Source organism: Melospiza melodia, chromosome 4 (assembly GCF_035770615.1).
Source record: "Melospiza melodia melodia isolate bMelMel2 chromosome 4, bMelMel2.pri, whole genome shotgun sequence".
Lineage (NCBI taxonomy): Eukaryota > Metazoa > Chordata > Aves > Passeriformes > Passerellidae > Melospiza > Melospiza melodia.
In genome coordinates, this window is record NC_086197.1 from 14,629,478 (window position 1) to 14,648,932 (window position 19,455).

General features: G+C 44.2%; 1 protein-coding gene across 1 annotated transcript; it reads right to left on the reverse strand.

Annotated features, from left to right (window-relative positions):
• Nucleotides 1–6,323: 6,323 nt before the first annotated feature.
• PTHLH (parathyroid hormone like hormone) lies at nt 6,324–19,143 on the reverse strand. The gene is made up of 4 exons (XM_063155826.1): nt 18,985–19,143; nt 16,540–16,663; nt 10,520–10,942; nt 6,324–6,814 (listed from the first exon to the last, which is right to left on the reverse strand). Exons 2-4 carry the CDS (start codon nt 16,638–16,640, stop codon nt 6,805–6,807), a joined length of 534 nt encoding a protein of 177 aa, XP_063011896.1. The 5' UTR covers nt 16,641–16,663; nt 18,985–19,143; the 3' UTR covers nt 6,324–6,804.
• Nucleotides 19,144–19,455: the final 312 nt, after the last annotated feature.

Below are 19,455 nucleotides of genomic sequence, written 5' to 3' on the forward strand. Positions count from 1 at the left end.
CAGCTTCTCTGGATCTTTCACACTCAAAAATCCCAAACTTTTTTTAAGTTTTTTTATACCGATGCCAGTTTTTCCCAGCAATCACTTGGAACTGTGTGTGCTTCACGTGGCTGTCAGGAACTCTGTGCTGGCTGTCCCAAGAGATGAGCCCACACATCCTCCCAGCCTCTGGAGCTGGCTCTTGCCTTCTCCTTCCCCCCTTCTCTGCAGGGTCTGTGTGTTGTTGTGGTTTTGCTGTGAATGCCTGGCAGGTTCTGTACCCAACAAACTCCAGAGCCTCCCTGTGAGCACTTGTGCCTGTGAGAAACCCTTCTATGGTCCAGAACATGCAATCCTTATTTATGGGTAAGGAATGGTGTGAGATTCACATTAGTACATTAGACTCAAACTGCTTGAGGCTGTGCAGCAACTCAAAATGCATTTCTCAGGATATTTGGGGAGTTACAAGGAGGCTCATCCTTCATCTCTGGCGATTTCATGTGTGTGAGCAGAATGTCATTGCTACACCAGAAGATCCACCATTATCCCCAAAAGCATGATAAACCCATTTTATCTTGTGAAAAATGTATTAAGCCTATGTGCTTTCCTGGTAAATCTCTCCTGGTTGTTATTGGAACAGGAGCAATGCAAAAGGTAGAAAGGAGAAGAATTTGTTTACAGGCTCTTCTTGCCTGCTGGCACTGGAAACTGTAGACATTCTAAAGTGGGTACAGCAAAGCCCTAAATCTTCCCTGTTTTGTCTCAGAATTCCAAAAGGAGACTGCCATAAAGCCTGACTGAGGAATTGGCCACTGAAGCTCCAGTTGTCCCAAGGATGGGACATCACCCCTGTGCTCCCTGGCCTGGGTGAGAGGAGCCCGGGGCAGTTCCCATTTCACACTGAGGCTGATCTGATTGCTGACCTGGCAGAATGTTACACAGACTTTTCCTCTTACTGGGAAAAGTCTGATCTGGTTTGGATCAGAGTTAGCTGCACCAGTGCTTGTGTGTTTCCATGGACCTGCAGCTAGTAAAGGGTGAGGGAGGGCAAGAACAAGTTTATGAAAACAGGTAAAATGTCTAACAGTGTGAAAACTTGAGCTGAATCAGAGTAGATCTTCACTCCTCTAGTGCAGTGACAAAATGGGGAAAATGCATACACAAGATGGGATCCTTTTTACTTTTGTTGTCCCATAGTTTTCTTCTTGAGTGACCCAGATCTTGTAAAATGTATTTTTAACAGCGGTAATCCCCACAAATCCCTCCTGCCTGTGACATGCTTGTAGATGCACAGCCATGGCAAAGAAGGTGGTTCCAATACATAATGAAGGATTTTCCTCAGTGAATGTGTAGGGCTTTCCTGTAAGTTCCACTGGAAAAAAATTAATCCCTTCAAATGTTCAGGAGTTTTTCTTAAGGGAACTTATCCACAATATGCAGAGTGGCCTCAAAAATGCTCTCTGAAGTCCTGGCCTGTATTTAGCACAGCAGTGAGCCTGTGAATGTGCAGAGGATGCTCACCTGCCCTGTCAGAGAGCAGAATCCAGCTGTTGGATGGTCCATGGCATAGGCATTGCAAACCACTCTTTTGGATCACTCACACATCTGGAAAGAAAGGCATGGAGAAGGTTAGATCATAGACATTTTCCACAGCAAATTAGTTAGCATTAACTGCAGGAAAAAATTATTTGTGAGGAGAACTGTCCAGGAAACCAATTAAAGAAGTGGACTCGAGGGGGTGTGTGTTCAGAGAACTGTGTGGGAAGCTGAGTGCATAGCTTCCACTGAAGTCAGGGTCCACAGGGGCTTCCTGGGGGATGGATGGATTAATGTCTTTAAGCATTGTCACCTTTATCTGGGTGAATATGGAACCTGTCACTCATTACCTGATGTCTGTGTTGATAGCCTGATTAAAAAACTGGGATAAGCAACCACGGGGAAAAACCAACAAAACAAAACCAAACCAACAAAACCAAACCAACAAAACCAATCAAACAAAAACCACCACCACCAAAATCAACCAACCAACCAATCCATTTAGGGGGAGAGGGGCAGGCTATGCACCAATGGTTTACATCTCTGCCCCAAGCTTTTCACACAGCTCACAAACCTTCAGAAAAGTGGGCAAATCTGACTCCATTTGGAATAATAACTAGGATAAAGAAATGAAATTATGTTTCCAAGGAGTCCCAGTGCTCTCCCTATTAAAATTGGGGATGAATGCATGTGCCTCTTTCCTTGCTTTGTTCTTGAATCTCTTTGCAGAAACTGGTGGTGGTTTCAGTAGAGGACAAAATGTACTTTTTAGTGACTTTGCTGCTCATCTGACCCAACTCCTCATCCTGATGGTTCCCATTTTATTTTGGGAGGTATTGTGTTGTGGTAGCTTGTGCTTCCTCTAGTAGTGTCTCTTTTTTTTTTTTTTTTAATAAATAAAGCTCCTCAGACTCCACAGAAACTGTCACAGCACTTTTTCTCTGCAGTAAATTATGACCAAATAACAAAATGTTTCAAACTCTCAAAGGCTGTAACCGAATACAGCCAGCAATCCCCCCCTTTCTGAATCACTGCAGGAAAGCCAAGTTCTCTGTGGTGGCTCAGCAGATCAAGGGCACTTACTCACAAGTGAACAGGCATGATCCCTGCACTGTGGCTGCATTGTGTTGGGACAGCGCTGTCCGCAGGTTGGGAACGCTTCAAACCAAGCCAAGCAGCTCCTGTGCTTGAAATGCCTTCCTTGAGAGCATGAACTGCTCTGGTTGTTTTCTGTGCGTCTCCAAGGCCAGATAAATGTCTGTATTTACAAAGGACCACGAAACAAGCTCTGTGAGAGGAGCTCTGCTGCTGGATGAGCTCCTGTGCCAAGCGCGCGGAGCCTGGGAAGGGCTGTGATGGAGGGCCAGCACAGGGCAGCTGCTGGGAAGAGCTGTCAGCATCTGATGTCTCTGAAACCACTTTTGAGTTCTGTAGTAAACACGGGCACTGCTGTGAAACCAGAGATGTGGTGGGGTGCCAAACCTTGGAGGTCCTGGGCAGGAACAAAGTTCCAGACTGTGCTGGTTGGGTCTGGGAGGAAGGACTGCAGCTCAGGGCACACCTGAGTGAGGCCACCGTCCCCTGGTGGGGCACTCTGGCCTCACTCTTTGCAAATTACAAATTACAAATTTATTTTCTTTGCAAATTACGAATTACAAATTTCAAATTTCAAATTTCAAATTTCAAATTTCAAATTTCAAATTTATTTTCTTTACAAATTTCGAATCACAAATTGCAAGTTTCTTCGTAATTCTGACTCGCATTTGGATTTTTGTAATTCCGTAACCCAGAATTTTGTAATTCTGAAATCTGCAATTCAAATTACAAATTTCTTTGTAATTCTGACTCGCGTTTTAATTTTTATAATTCCGTAATTCATAATTTTGTAATTCTGAAATCTGCAATTCAAATTACGAATTCCTTCGTAATTCTGACTCGCATTTGGATTTTTGTAATTCTGTAATCCAGAATTTTGTAATACTGAAATCTGCAATTCAAATTACAAATTCCTTTTTAATTCTGACTCGTATTTCATTGTAATTCTGACTCTCTAGCTGAAAGCTTGGAAAGTGCCTTTCAGGAGATTTCAGCCAAATTTCTGTGTTTAAACGTAAACTAAGAAAAACCAATTGAGTTGCCCATGGTAAAAAATCCTTTGGAATTTCTTCTGAGGAGCCCTAGCACCTCAGTGGCTCACAGAGGAAAAAGTGGAAATTTGGAAGGGCATCCTCTGCATGGTGAATGCTCTTTTATCACCTTGAGGAACATCTGGGCATGCTGTAAACCTTCAAAAAATCACACGAATTCAGTGCAATCTCCTTTATCAGCAAAAGCCTTCATTATGGTTCAGCTCCTGTGCATGAGAGGACTTTCTGTGCACATCCCATCACCCTCCAGGAGTGCAGACCCTGCCATCTGAGCAGGCTCATGCTCAGAGATGATGAAGGCAAAGTAATTTATGTTTCATTCCTTTAAACAATATCCAGATAAAAAGTCAATCACTTATACACTTTTGTCTTCTACTTCATTTCCTTTTATTCATTTTCCTAAGAGTATTCCCAATGGACTAGGTATTTAGACACTGCTGGTATTTTTCATTTTTGATAATGGAAAATCTATAGGTTTCCTTTAGCCCTTTTACAACAAATTTTGTGCATATAAATCTGTAATAAACATGATTACATAGAAAAAATTAGGGTTTTTAATCTTTTCACAAATTCTCATTTGTAATGTATTTTTGCTAAAATATTAAACAAAAAATAATTTTCCACTAACTAATTGCAGGGGCTGTATTAACAAAAAAACAAAAAAACAAAAAACAAAAAACAAACAAACAAAAAAAAAAAAAACCAAAAAAAAAGGAAAAAAAAAAAAGAAAAAAAAAACCACAAAAAAAAAAAAGGCAAAAGAGAGGAGGAACTTCCCCACTCTGCTCTGGCTGCTTTTCCTGCTGGGAGGGGGGCAGGGAGCAGAATGAAGCCGGTGGGGATGCTGTGCAGATATTTCATGTTCTACTGAATGACCTGTTCCTAGAGGTCATTCAGTGAAACATGAAATATTGAAGTTTAAGCATATATTTTGAGCATTATTTCTTTTCTCCTCCAGCATTTGGTGTCATGAACATTAGAAAATAGCAGGATAAATCCTGATTCTTAGGTCCTGACCACTGTAGGGGTCTTTGAGACTCGTTAAACCTTTAGGGGTTAAGTGAAACTGAAATATCTGGGAGAAACTGAAATCTAAGGGAGACCTTACCCCCCACCACAAGAAAGGAAAAGCTGCTCTAGTTTGTCTCAGAAATGGGGATCTTCAGGATTTATTTTCCTGTAAAGCTGAGAGCTCAAAAAACTATTGCACTCAGCTTGGTGGAGTCTGCAGCATCAACTTTCAAACCAGAGTCTGTGAAGCACAGGCTCCACACACAGATTTTGTAAGGCCTGTGCAAATATCTTCCAGAAAAACAGGACTTTTGCTTAAACTCTCCAAAATTGCAGATTTTACCTCTAGGAAACCAGGAAAAAAATCACAAGTCCTTAATGGATGGTGGAAGGATACAGGGCAGAGAGGAGACACTTCAAAATCAGTTTTCCTCTTATGAGGAGGCCAAGGTTAAGCACTTGGGGGTTTGGTTTGGTTTTTGCTCTTTGGGCCCCTGTCTGCCAAGGCTCATCCTCTCTGATGAAGATAAATTGCCTCTGACCACCAGAGATTTCAGTTTTAGCTCCAGCTGGGATACGCTGGTAATCCCGAGATACAAAATTGTCTTCTGAACGTGTCGCAGTTAACTTCAGTTGTATAAATCCAAGCATTAGCTGGATGCTATAAATAGGCAGGATGTGCAAGGAGGCCAAGTCAAAAATGTGCATAAACCCTGCCTTTTTTCCTTAGTGCTGTGCTTCATCATGTATAATATTTTTCATCTGAAAAGGAAACAGGACGCATGTGCTCTGTGGCTGCTGTAATTAACTGGACATAATGAAGAGTTGAATTTCACACTTCAGAGAAGCAGATTGGGAAGGATGGGTCATTTTTTTCTCAAGTTTTCCTGCTTTTAGTATTTTCTTGGAGGTAGTTTTTCTGCAAGATTGGGTAGGGAGCAGAAATACATCTGGTTTATATTACATGATGGCTGTACTTTGGCAATGGAAAAAGATGGCACTTAAAAAAAAAAGGGAAAGAAGAGGAAGAAAGGAAAAGTTTGGCAACTACAGGACAGAGCAACAATTACAAGAACTATCTCAGAATTCCCAGGATTTGTAATTTATTTTTCCATGCTTGCCTTGTTTCTGGTGCTGCTGGTGTTGAAGGAGCGGGACAGAGGAAATTCAGTTGGACTCTGCGAAGTTCAGATATCTCTGTGAAACAATTCCCTTTACTCAGGTTGCCCCCACAGCAGTTGCTGTGATTTGAAAGGGATAAAAGCAAGAAAAAGGGATAGACCATGAGTTTTTTCTTGTGTTTCCTTCTGCCAGTGGATATGAAGTCTTAAGGGGGTCTCTCTCTTAGCTGGTCTCATCCATGGAGAGCCAAATTTGGGATTCTGGGCCTGGGCAGCTTTGGAATCTGTTTCCCTGCACTGGGACCATTTTTCCACCCCCAGGTTGTTCAGCGACCAAACTAACTTGAAATAGAGCACTGGAACAAAAACACGTTCTGAGTGATCTTTAAGTGAAAGCTAATGTGAAAATGTGGGAGTTTAGACCAATGTAAACACATTACATTTAAAACAATTTTCAGATGTAGCAAATATAAAAGAATTGTTCCTGCCCTTGAAATTACCCAAAAAACGCATTTTTCCTTCTGAGTCATGGTTTAATTAGATTATATTTTATTAGACATTCTTTACAAATTTTAAAATACTGCTATTATACATGCACAAAGGAAAATCAGTTTGGACAATTGTATGTAGGCATTCATTGAAATCAACCACAAAACAGGAACATTTTATGTCAGTTATCAATGTACTCAATATGTATATCTAAAGTGCATTATGTTACAAAAAATATAGAAAGTCAGCAGCACCAAGATACGTTCACAAAATAAATACACCAGTCAACAAAATAAATTATGGTAAATGGGACAATAAGAATTGTCTTAGCCTTAGCCAAAAAAAAAAAAAAAAGGAAAATTCACAATAACCAAATGTGCAGTTTCAGAGAGCAATGGGGGGAAAAGGTTTTATTCTGAGCATTTACAATATTTACAGGTAATAAATATTTTAATACTTCCCATATGTTCACTATTACAGAATACTGCAATGTGTCTTCCAAATATCTCTTGCTGAAAACGTCAGCGCCTCCTGCAAAGACAAGAAGCGACAGGAAAAACAGAAAAATTAATTAATATTCACTTTTTCACTTCAAATGTGTGGACATAGAATCAATATCAAGAGTGCCACAGACTGTAACAGATGTGCCCTGCTAGTAACTATCTGCCAGTGGTTGTTTGACCATGTCACAGTTTTAGACATTTATTCAAGATCTCTGTTATGTTTTTCTCAATGCAACCCCTCTAGGAGTGTGATGACCCACAGTTTGTCACCCTCAGAGGAACGGAAAGGGTCTTTTCTTTTTCTTTATTTAGACCCTCATGCAAGGAGATTTGTGATGCTACAGCAAGAAGAATTGTATCACCCTATGATAAAAATGTCAATTGCTGAAAAAAAAAAAAAAGTAGTCCTTGTAATTCTGCTGGGGTGTGATGCCATGTTCTGATTGAAACAGTGCCATGGAGCTTATTTGGTCTCTTTTTCTCACTGATAGACCACCCCTTAGGCTGTGGTGTGTGTGAGCAAATCACAGGGCTCGGAGCAGGCACACCCTTGATAGCATCTCCTCCTGTGCCTGACTGAGTGAAAATAATCCTGAATAATAACCCTCTAATCCTGAACCTTTCTCTCTTGGAGCCAGACTGCTTGGTCCTGAGAGAAAGCAGCCATGCCATGCTGTCACCCTGCAGCTCCTGCTGCATCCAGCAATCGGCTGGGAGCTTTCCCGGGGATGCTGCAGGCTGCTGCGAGCTCTCTCCCCATGAGAACAAAGCAGAGCTTTCAGTGGACTCCCTGTACTCCAACACGAGGTGCTGCAGGAAATGCTGAAGGGTTGAGGTGCTTTTGCCCCTCCTGTCCCTGTGAGCAGCACATGTGTTTTTTAGGGGTTCCCTGGGAAGCACTCGAGGGTGGAATGTGGAGATACAGGATGGAGTGGGGATTCCCTCTGCTGCAGGACTGATCACCAGAGCTGGGGGTAACATCCCCATGGGATGTGAGACACAACAAAACTCAGCTCCTGGAGACTTTAAAAGGTTTTATTAGCATGCACATTAAAAGGGAAGGTACATCTATCATTTGGGAGTTTATCCATTTAAAAGGTTTTCTTGGAAATTAAGTAAGAGCACCTTAATTTAATTTAAATGGAAATATAGCTGGAATGTCCATGAGAAATAACTTTGAAAGTGCCTGGGATGGAAATGCTAGCATGAAGCTCTTCCTCTAACAATTTAAGGTCCATTTCAGGATTTACTCCAAGAGGTGTAACAATGGCACATAATTAATACAGCATGGCTCTGTATGTGTGTGTGTCTGCACTACTCAAGTCTACTTCTAGGAGGGTGATATTTTCATTTTAGCCTGGATTTTAGGCTTGGTTTAAAAGTTTAAGCTCAGCCACATCTTGACAGTGGGCTCTGTACTAATGATAATTTGCAAGCTGCATTCTGTGATTTGGACTTAGTTTTAGCAAGTTTGGCTTCTTCCATGAGATACTCCTTGTAGTAAGCAAAAAGATCTAGAGTTTATATTATTGTTGTGCATTTTTTTTAGACCTAAACCCAAAATTTTGTTTACAAGACTGTTTAAAGAGAATTGGCATGAAGATTTAATCCAGCAGAAAAGAAGCACAGAGATACAGTGAAAATCATGCTCAAAGTTCATATCTTTTGCCAGCCTACTGAGATAACTAAAAACTCAGGTACTAGAAGTTTGTTAGGGCTGAATCAACATGTTCTCTGTAGTTGTGAAGGAGGAGTTCCCTTTTCCTTTTTTAAAGGATTCTCCTTGTTTAATAATCTCCAATTAATTATCTGAAATGCAGGTCATTTTTAGGAATCTGTGAGAAATGCTGCATTTGGATGTTGGGCTCCACAGTAAAGCTGAGAGCCTTCAGCCACCCAGACACACTTCAAACAGAAAGGCTGAACTGAGAAAATCAGCAGGGTTGTACCTGCAGCTCTTTTATATATCCCATTAGATGGACACCAAAGACGGCACAGCAAGAAAATGAACTGCTGAAATTCCTAGGATGTTTTTTTCTACATTCTAGATTTCTTTTATGGTCCGGGATACCCTGGCCCATGGTCAGGGATACCCTGGCCCATGGTCTGGGATACCCTGGCCCATGGTCTGGGATATCCTGGTTTATGGTCTGGGATATCCTGGTTTATGGTCTGGATATCCTGGTTTGTGGTCTGGGATATCCTGACCCATGGTCTGGGATACCCTGGTTTATGTCAGGGATATCCTGGTTTATGTCAGGGATACCCTGGTTGATGGTGAGGGATACCCTGGTTTATGGTCAGGGATACCCTGGTTTATGGTCTGGGATACCCTGGTTTATGGTCAGGGATACCCTAGCCCATGGTCTGGGATACCCTGGCCCATGGTCTGGGATACCCTGGCCCATGGTCTGGGATACCCTGGTTTATGGTCTGGGATATCCTGGTTTATGGTCTGGATATCCTGGTTTGTGGTCTGGGATATCCTGACCCATGGTCTGGGATACCCTGGTTTATGTCAGGGATATCCTGGTTTATGTCAGGGATACCCTGGTTGATGGTCAGGGATACCCTGGCCCATGGTCTGGGATACCCTGGTTTATGTCAGGGATATCCTGGCCCATGGTCTGAGTGCCCAGCCCCAGGTGTTGGCAGCTCCTGTAGATGCCAGCACGAGCTGAGGCGATGGCGCACATTGCAAACTGTGGCCTGTGAAACTAAACCCAGGTTGGATTTTCAGTAAATCCCACAGCTGGTGTCTCTTTCCAAGGGATTTGCTGCAAACAAGTGGCACTGCTCAAATGTCTCTCTTCTGCCAAGGTGAAGGGCAGGAGGAGAGAAAAGGATGGAGTTTTGCTGATGAAATGCAAACATTTGAGGAGGAATGAAGAGTGGAATCCTTGGCTTTGTCTCTAAGTGTGCAGATTTCCACTCAAGCTGAGATGACTGCAAGGGGATGATTCACTTGGGACATTTAGGCTGATGTCTCCAGGCCACTGCCCTAAAAACCCTTTGCTGTCATGCATGAGGGAAGCCTGTCCCTCTCCAAGAGCAATGCCAAACATTTTTAAGCAGCAATGTAATTGCTTCACAAGCTGGCAAAAGGATGGAGCTGAATTAGAAAATCCTAATGGCAGGGAAAATTTTATGGTGAAAGGCCGGTCTGCGTTGTTTGCAGATATTACTGAGAGAGAATTTTTCCATGTTCTCCCCTAAGGTTAAACTGTGAAATGAAAAACTGTAAAGCAAGGGTAGGAAAGTTGCCAAAAAGGGGAGGTGTTGAGAGGAAGGAGAGAAAACTTCTCCATTTTATGGATGCAAGGCCTTAAATAAAAGTCAAAGCTCTCAATCTGCTGAGGCCCAAGTGTGGGACCAAGATATGATGTGAGATGCACTAAGGTTAAAGCAGGAAGGGAAAATTAATTGACTGTGATGTGTTTCCTTTTTACAGAATTACCTTCACTTGCTACTCAGCTTCAGGAAGCAGATTTTGGCAATAAGTTATTTATGTGAATTGTGTCTCATAGGAAAGAAATGCTCTGTCCCCAGTGCAAGGTGGGAGAGGCACTTACCTGCAGAGACTGTGCTTGAAAAGCCACTGCCAGGTCATGAGCACAAAAATCTGCTTTTACTCCCAATTTGAGCAAGGCCTTGGCCTCAGCCTCTCCCACCCAGGGACAACAACTTCAGTTAAACACATGGCATGCTCCCCAAAAGAATACAGCAGAATTACCTTAAAGTTTGATTGTGTGTAGTAACAGAGATGTCCAAGAGTGGGCTCTCGGTCACGATGTCGCCGTACGAGCCAGGATTTAGCCAAGCTGAGCGGGTTCGCCTCTTTTTCTTCTCTTGCTCCTTACGTTTTCCAGGCTTTGCTTTCTTTTTCTTCCCTGACGCCTTCAGGGGCTGCTCCTTGTAGGTCTGTGATTTGTTTGTCTCCTGAGTGAGGTATCTGCCCTCATCCTCACTGCCAAAGCGGACAGGGTAGTTCTTGGTGTTGGTGGCAGGTTTGGGGTTCGGTGACACCTCCGACGTTGCACGGATCTCTGCAGTATTGACACCTTCGATTAAATTTTGGAGGAATATTCTTCTTCTTAAGTCTTGGATTGACTTGCCCTTGTCATGAAGTAGCTGGTGCTCTGATACAGCCCGTTTGCTAAAGGGAGAAAAGAGAGGAGAGGGGGAAAAATGTTTAGGATTTGGTTATTGCCCAGTGTTTGGCAAAGCTCCTCTCTTCTCTGGCTGTGGTGTCCACAGTGACCATGTACCAGGCTTGGAGCCATCCAGTGAAGCCAGAGTGCTGGAGCAAGTCCTGCTTCATCCTCAGGGTAGCTGCTGTCAGCAGAGAAGAGAAAGACCTAAGCGGGTAATAATTCTCAGCTGACCGATCACACACCACGGGAGCTGGATTAGTCACTGCCCTGTTCTAGGAAAGCATCATGACTTTTAATATATCACACTTGGGGCAGTAAAAGCAGGAAGGCAGTTCCTATCTCTCCTACTCAGAGATAGGAAAACTAAAGGGTCAGATAATGCAGCAAGAGAGGGGAAACCCAGCACTTGTGCTGGAGCTGGAAGCGGTGTTTATACAGCATCATTCTGGTGATTCTCTTCTGCTCAGTCATGTACTTCAAAAACATAAACAAGCACATAAAAGTGCATTTTACTCCTACATTGAAATAAGTGCAAATGCAGGAGTGTAAGGGAAAAATATTTGAATTTGGGTGCCTAAAGCACAGGCACTTCATAATGAGCTATCCAAGGAGGCAGCCTGAGCATCAGCAGAGAAGAGCCTCAGCCACTCCTGTGGATTTACTGCTTGCTCACTTGTGTCTAATTATGGCTTTAGATGCCCTCCTAGTATTGCTTGAAGTGTGAATTTTTGGGGCCAAATTTCTTGTATGCTGTGCTGTTTGAATTTTATGCTAACCCTCTTCACTAGATCTTCTTCAAGAGCATCCTTGTTTTTTTAGAGTGGTTTCTCCAGAGTTCATCCTGACCTTTTGGTACACTGAGCTCTGCCTTGTTTTCAAGGAACTGGGAGCTGAGTAGCTATCTGTCTTTTAGAGATGTTGTACTGGCAAGGAATGCATTAAACATCTGAGGAAAGAAGCTACAAATGACACCTGGATAATAAATAACCAGGGAAAATGTGAGAAAATACATGCCTTTTTCTTGAAGTGGAATAGATGCACAGCTGTGCTGCGAACCACAGACAGAGCACAAGCTGGGATTTTAGCTATGTTCCCATGAATACAATAATGCAGTTCATCCTTCCAATTGCTCTACTCCAGCATGCAGAGTTTGGCCATGGAATCTCTCCTCTTGCATCAGGATATGGCATGTGACTGGATTCTCACTGGCCAAAGAAAATCCATTCATTGCCTTGCTATTCCTACAATCATTTGGTCAGTTAGCTGGATGAGAAGTGGTTTCTGCATGCAGGTGAACTGGAAGAAGACACATCACTGAGAGTGAATATTCCTTCCATCCCATCCCTCTTTTTCCTGCTCCATTTCCAGATTTGAAAATGCAAAATATTTGGGAGTGTTCTGCAGGTTCTCTTTCTCAGTCCCCTCAGCCAAACTCGTCAGGTTTATGACTTGATCAACAGCAGAGCTATGGGTAGTTGGCAATTTCAAGGCAGCTCTGTTCTAAGAGCACTAAGAGCATCCCCTTCAATTTCTGTCTTGTAGAGTATTATATAATATACTTTTTGAGTATTGGGTTCAAGTGATGGATTGAAGTGATACTACATCTCTATTGCTCAGTGCAAAATTCAAACAGCAGCTTTCCCCCATTCCACAATGAGACTGGAAGATGACTGTCAAAATCTTGCTCAAAATCAGCTCTGCATACACAGAGGCTTGTGAGTGCATGTCATCAAATATTGTCTGTGGTTTAAGTGTCCCAAAATCAGTTTTGGATGACTTCAGCCTTTATGCCCCTCTCCTAAATATTTTATGCCCCTCTTCTAAATGTCCCTAAGCAAAAATGCAATGTGATAATGCATTCAGCTGATCCTATATTGTCTTTCCCTTCAGTGCAGCTGTGACCATTAGCACAAGCTTGTGATCTGCCTCAGAAGTTTTTTGAACAAGAGCCATCTCCAACACCCTTCTCATTAGGGTCAGCCTGAGTGGCAAGCCCAGCACCCCATGTTCACCCTGACTGCCTCTGTGCTGCCTGTCAGGCTGTCCAGTGTGACTCGGGTTACATTCTGAGCTTCAGGAGCCTGTTTTCTCAGCAAATTTCCATGGGAAATGCAGTTCTGCTTTCACCCTCCTAGTTCATAGAAAATGTATGAAATCTCTCTTCTTTAGGGAGTGTAAACCGGTGTCTTGTGTGATGAGCAAAGCTTTCCTACTGCCTCTTGTGAACTACCAAGGATAATTCCTTCTATCACAGACAACCCAAAGCTGCCTTAATCCTCTAATGTGTATTTGGTCAACTTCCCCACTGTGACAAAATCTCGACTCTCCAAAGCCTGTTATTAAAGTGCTCTTGATTGAAAGCCTATTCCATTTTACAGAGCTGAGAGCTAAACATTTGGTTCCAGTACACACAAGGCAGTCAGAGAGCATTACAAGATCTACATCTTGAGTGAGTATGCATTTCCAAAATAATGCAGGGATTGACGTGTGAGGCACTGGTGTGCCAAAGAGGGAAGGTTTCTCTTTAAATGTCTGTATGATATTTAGCATCAAGTCTGGCCCCAAATAACATTCTGCTATTCCAGATGATTGTATAACATTATGTAGTGTTACATTTCACATGACTTCTATTACTCAGCCAGACTTAAGGATTACATTTTGCCTACCAGCTTCCTTTGTATACTCTAGACCAAAAAAAACCTCCTTGAAACAAAGATGTGGTAGATACATATCTCTGTGACCTCCTGCCTCTTTCTGCCTCAGTTATTCAAACAGCTCCTGTGTTTGTAAGCCATGGAGAAAGGCTTGCCCAAGAGGACTCATGTAAGGAGTGCTTCATAATGGAGATATCAACAATATCTCACCCACACACTCAGAGCAGGAAGGCAATGGAGGCTGCAATGATTGCATCCACATATTGGCCACAATATGGAAAAAAACGTCAGGCTGTTAGGGTTAAGATGACCCACTAGAGGTCCCTTCCATCCTTCTGTATAACACACCTCTCCTCCAAGGAGAAGGATCCTGTACCCAAACCAAGAGCAGTAAATGCTAAGCTTACATGTGGCAGACACTTTTGAGGGAGGGATGTTGATGGTTTGTACTTGACCAGAGCATCCAAACTAATTACTGGATCCAAGTACACTCTGTACACATGAGGCTGAGTGTCTCCTCATGGGGAGAGCAGCAGAAATCCATGACTTGTGACTATCCTGACTTCACGTACTTCCAGATAAGCTGCTCTTTTCAGGCACATTCCTTTTTTTTTTTTTTTTTTTTTTTTTTTTTTTTTTTTTTTTTTTTCCTTGAGATATCTAGTGTTTCTAAAAGGCAACATTCTTCAAGCTACCACTTCTATCTCAGAGAGCTGCTCTTATTTAGCTGTTATTATCCTTGACTGTTCATGTTGGGTCTGATCCTAAATTCAGCAAAATAACTGAGGAGGATTCAGTCAGCTCTCTGTATTTTGCAAGACTGTGAGTGCCCTTGCCACTGACTCCAAAGGGAGGGAAATCTGCTCAACCTATCTCAGGCTTCAGAAAAATATTTTGAACAGATCTAGGGACATGATGCTGCGATGTCTGGACATGATGATAAAAATATGTAATTTCATTTTGAGACATTACTGGTTTCTCAGAAGTTCTTTAGCAGCTAAAGCACTCCTATAACAAATAACATGTCTGGAAACCTTTTCTTGGGAAAATTTGCTGCTGCTTGCCATGAGCTTTTCGCTTCAGCAAAGTCTGTAGAATCAGGCCTATGTAATTTTGATTATTTTTGCATGTCTATAATAATGTGCTTCAGTATTTTCATCCACTATTGGCTGAAGTTTTTGACTGAGAGAAAAAAATCTCAAAGCTAAATGAGTTATTAACCATTAACTCTAGGAATGGTTTGTGGTGATATTAAAACAGGACACATGTTTGAGTGTGGTGTCTGTGTTTGTGCTGTGCCCACAAACAAAACTACACGAGTGCCACTAACTGACAGCTGACTGGTTTCTTGTGTGTGTTTTACATGCCAGAGCAAAGAGGGGGCTGAGAAATGCCTTTTCACTGGTTAGCTTACACTTTTCTTCCCCCCTGTCAGGACAGAATGGGGAAGTTGGGAATCCTGACCTTTAAAAACAAGTGTTAGAACTATGCTAACTTCAAAAAGAGAAAGAGTATTTCTCTGCAAATCTTTTTCTTTTTTTATAACCAATTTTGGCTTAGATCCAGTTCAGAGTTTCCTAGCCAAGAAAATAACAGCATCTAACTGCACTTCAGCTATTTTCTTTTTTTTATTTATTTTTGAAACTGAAGTTTGATTTCTCTATATAATATGGTCCCAAAAGTAAGAAATAGCCCAAGAACAGCTTTCAGGAGTACAAAACAGTTAAAAGTTAATGGACTGAGAATAATACACTGTAACATTATCAGCAATAACATGTTCTACACAATTTGCTGTAGGAGATTTGTAATAGCTCTCTACCTGGTGCCAAACTTTAGGTGTGTCTGAAGTCGCTTCACGTGGGGTAATTATTTTTTTTTCTTTTGGGTGTTTGGGGTTTTTTTAAAATTATCATTATTATTATTATGTGTGTTGCTTAACTGGCAGAGTAAATGCTATTTGGAGATCTTTTCTTTATGTATGCAATAAAACATTTACAAGGAAACCCATCTGAAATTGTTTGCTGTGTCATGTTTCCCTGTAAGTTGTGATCGGGTTTTCCAGCACTCTTTCTCCAACTTGGCTTCCTTTGGAACTGAATAACAATACAGCCCTCCCCAGTGTGGCTGAGGTGTTTCTTCCTTAGAAAATCTGATGCAAGTCCAGAGAAAGCCAGCGAGTTGGATGTGTGAGAGAGCTGCTCCTACATCAGCACAGAGCCCTCTCCTGCACTTTGTGTACGGGCATTACTATAAACCAGGCTGATTATTTTGGAAGAAGCAAAAAGGTCATTTCCTGAACAGACTGTCTTAAGTTACACTATCATTTATCAAAAAATATGCCTCTGCCTATAAGTAAGATACTGGACTCCCTTTGGAGTTTTTTTTCCCCCTGAAGTGGCAGAAGTCCAAAGAAATTGTTCAGTACCTCAGTGTCACGATGTCCCTCACTTCTGCGTGTTTCCCCTACCCCTATCAATATTGGCTCCACGCCAGAGCCCAGGAAGTGTCTGTAATTCAGTGTCACACACACACAGCATTTGGATAAACCGGGATGCTCCCTGCCAGGGTCCCGGGCAGCTGCACAACAATCACCCAAGTTGTGTGGGAAGAGAAGCCCCTGAGCTTTCACATCGCCTTCCCCGGAGCTCTGTAAGGTCAGACAGCTGCAAAACGCCCTTTTCCTTCCCCAACGCCTCCTCCTGGCTCTCAGGTGAGCACCTGGGACAGGTAACCCGGGCAGGTAACCCGGGCCAGCCCCGCACAGAGCCGGCAGCGCTGCGGAACCTCCTGGGCTCCCTCCTTCCCTCCTTCCCTCCATCCCTCCTTCCCTCCCTCCATCTCTCCATCCCTCCTTCCCTCCATCCCTCCTTCCCTCCATCCCCACGGCCCCCGTCTTCTTTCTTTAGAAGAAAAAGGCGAAGAAGAAAAGAAAAAGAGAAACTTACAGTCTGCGGCTGATCCCCTCGACTGATCTCCCGTAAGAGGGCACGGAATAACTCAGCAGGAACACCGCGAAACTCCACTGCTGGAAGAGTTTAGCGAACATTGTATCCTCTGGGGCTTAAAAACCTGCAAGGAAAGAGAGATCAGTCCCCAGGGACAGATGCGCCAGCGCCGTCCTCAAGGAGTCCCCGCTCCGGCTCGACCAGCTCCGAGGCTCTGAAGGAAAAACAAACTTTCTGAGCTCTCGGCTCACTCCTTCCAAACTTCGCTCTGTCTCTCTCCCTTCCTTGCTGTCTGCCTCTCCCTCCCTCTTTCCCTCCCTCCCTCCCTCCCTCTCTCTGTCTCTCGCTGCCCGCAGGCAAGATCTCTCTCGGTATTAGTTCAAAAAGCATCCAGCTCTCGTCTGAGCGGGGTTAGAGCGGGGTTCAGCGAGCTCCCTGAGCCCTGCTTAGTTCTAGTCCGCTAAGCCACCCTCTCAGGGCTTTATGCTACAGCAGAAGCCCTCTTTGCAGATAAGGAAAGATTCCCAAAAGTCAACTCAGCTGCTCGCTTCCCTGTAAACACGCGCGGACACACAAAGCACACACACAGGCTGAGGCGGAACGCATCCCCACATCTGCCTTTCAGTAATACCTCTGCAAAAATAAAAAAAAAGGGTCAGGTTCGCGTCTCCAGCTGCGAGAAAAGTTTTGGTCCCCAACAAGGAAAGAGACAAGCGGTGACAAGGAGAGAGGCAAGCGGTGACCAGGAGAGAGGCAAGCAGAGGTCTGGAGAGCCCGAGCGGTCTGGGAGGAGCGGCAGCCCCGGGAGGCTCCGGGGCCGGGAAGGTCGGGCTGGGAAGGGGCCGGGAATCACGCTTGGCTCGGCAGGTTGGACTGGGCTGCAGCCCGCGATGTTCACACGCTCCGGAGCAGCCTCTGGGAGACCTGCGGCAGGACGGAGGCTTTTGCAAAGAGATGGCGCCCTAGGAACATGTGCGGAGAGAGCGAGGGCCCGGGCGGGACACCCGCAGCCAAAACGGAGACTGGGAGTCAGCGCTGCTCCAGAGAGGAGCGAAGAAAGGGAAGCGCCCGGCAGCACACGCGCTGAGCGGACCCCGAGCACTCCGGGCAAGCTCTCCGCATCTCCTGCAGCCGCACTCCTCTCCCGCTCACCTTCCAGCTCTCCCTTTCTGTGTTTACCCCCGGGCCAGCGTCTCCCCAGCCGCGGGGATTCCTCCCATCGCTGGGAGCGCTTTTTAGCTCAAGCCCCCGAGCGCTGCCCGGGACTGCCGCCGCCTCTCCTTGCACCTACCGTGGCTGCTCGCCGGTCCCTATTAGCCGGAGGGTCGGCTCCTAATGATGCTAATTAATTGTGCGGCGAGGGGGGGAGCGCAGGGGCAGGGCTGGGGGGAGGACTCGCGCTCTATTAACACAGGCGCTCCTGGCCAAAAAAGTAAACCAGTGGAAAGTTTTCTCCTCCTCTCCCTTTTTTTCGCCTTCCACTTCGCCCTGCTTCTCAGCCTGGCCAGGGCGCGGGGCTGTGCGGGGACCGGAGCCCCGGCTAACCCGGGTTAATCCCGGTTAAACCCGGTTATCCCCGAAACACGGCGGGCACGGACGCAAAATTTGGAGGCACCAAACTTTTCCATGCCGGGACAGCACCGCAGTGAAAGCGACGGTGACGCCTCTGCAGCCTGTTGGCGCTGCCCCGCTGCTCCAGGGGGACACGGGGACAGAGCCAGGGCAGCGCTGCCCTCGCCCCCAGCCCCATCCCGAGGGAATGCCCTGCTCGCCCAGCTCCCCGCACACCTGGGAGCGCCGCTCCGTGCCCGCAGCATCCCGGGATGCTCCCGGAGCCCGCGGAGCCGCTGACAGCCTGATTTACAGGGAATGCTTTCCCAACACCATCACCAGCCGCAACAAAACACACTGAGGCGTGCCGGCTCCTTCTCATCCTGCCCCTGAGTCAAAGCAGGCGCTCCGGAAGGGTTGAGGCGCAAAGCAGAGCGTTTTTCTACCTGCAGGTTATTTGAAGTTTAGCTGACGCGATTTAAAAGCCCAGATTCCACACCACACAGGCAAATGAAACACCATAAAGGCTGAAATAGAAATCATGCTGAAAACATTAAATCGTTTATGCTGTAAATAAATTCCCTGAACGCCTGGTGGGCTATAAATTAAAATGTATAGCTAACAGGCGTCTTTGATTTACACTGCCCTTTCGACTAATTAAAAATAATCGTGACATCCCCAGAAAACAACCCCCATAATCTCATCAGGTTCATTGCTTATGTTAAAAGTAAAATTTCCATCAAATATTTTTAGAATTTTCTCTCCCCAGAAATTATTTCTTAAAAAAAAAAATACACCAAAAACCAACACACATCATCCTTTACAGACTCAGGAAAAGTAAATAGCCTCTATAAACTCAGAATCCTGAAGTTTCTTCTCAATTTATCACTTCACCTTTTCCTTGAGTTACAGCTGTCTGTGCCTCTCAGAGATCACTCTGGCCAACAGTGGTTGCTCTTCTCAGCAATCGCTTCCAAAACTATGTTCTATGCTTAAAAAGGAGAAAAATGAACAAAAAAAAAAAAAAAAAAAAAAAAGAAAAAAAAAGAAAAAGAAGGAAAAGAGAAGTTAAATGAATAAAAAATTTTAAAAAATAAAGTCAATGCTTTTCAAAAATCCAGCCTACAGAGCTTTGATTCTGCCTGGAACAGCTAAAGGCTAAATAAAGGGTGTTAAAAGCAGGTGCTTTTCTCCCTTGCTGCTCTTCTTATTATGAAGAACAGAAGCTTCCCCTAATATATATAGGGAGGGAGACCCTTCTCCATTGCTTTTATTGAAAAGACCAAACTTGTGACATCACAAACCACCTTCCTATGGCTGAGTTTGCCTCTTGTCTGCCTCAGTGGGCTTGGGAGAAAAAAAAAA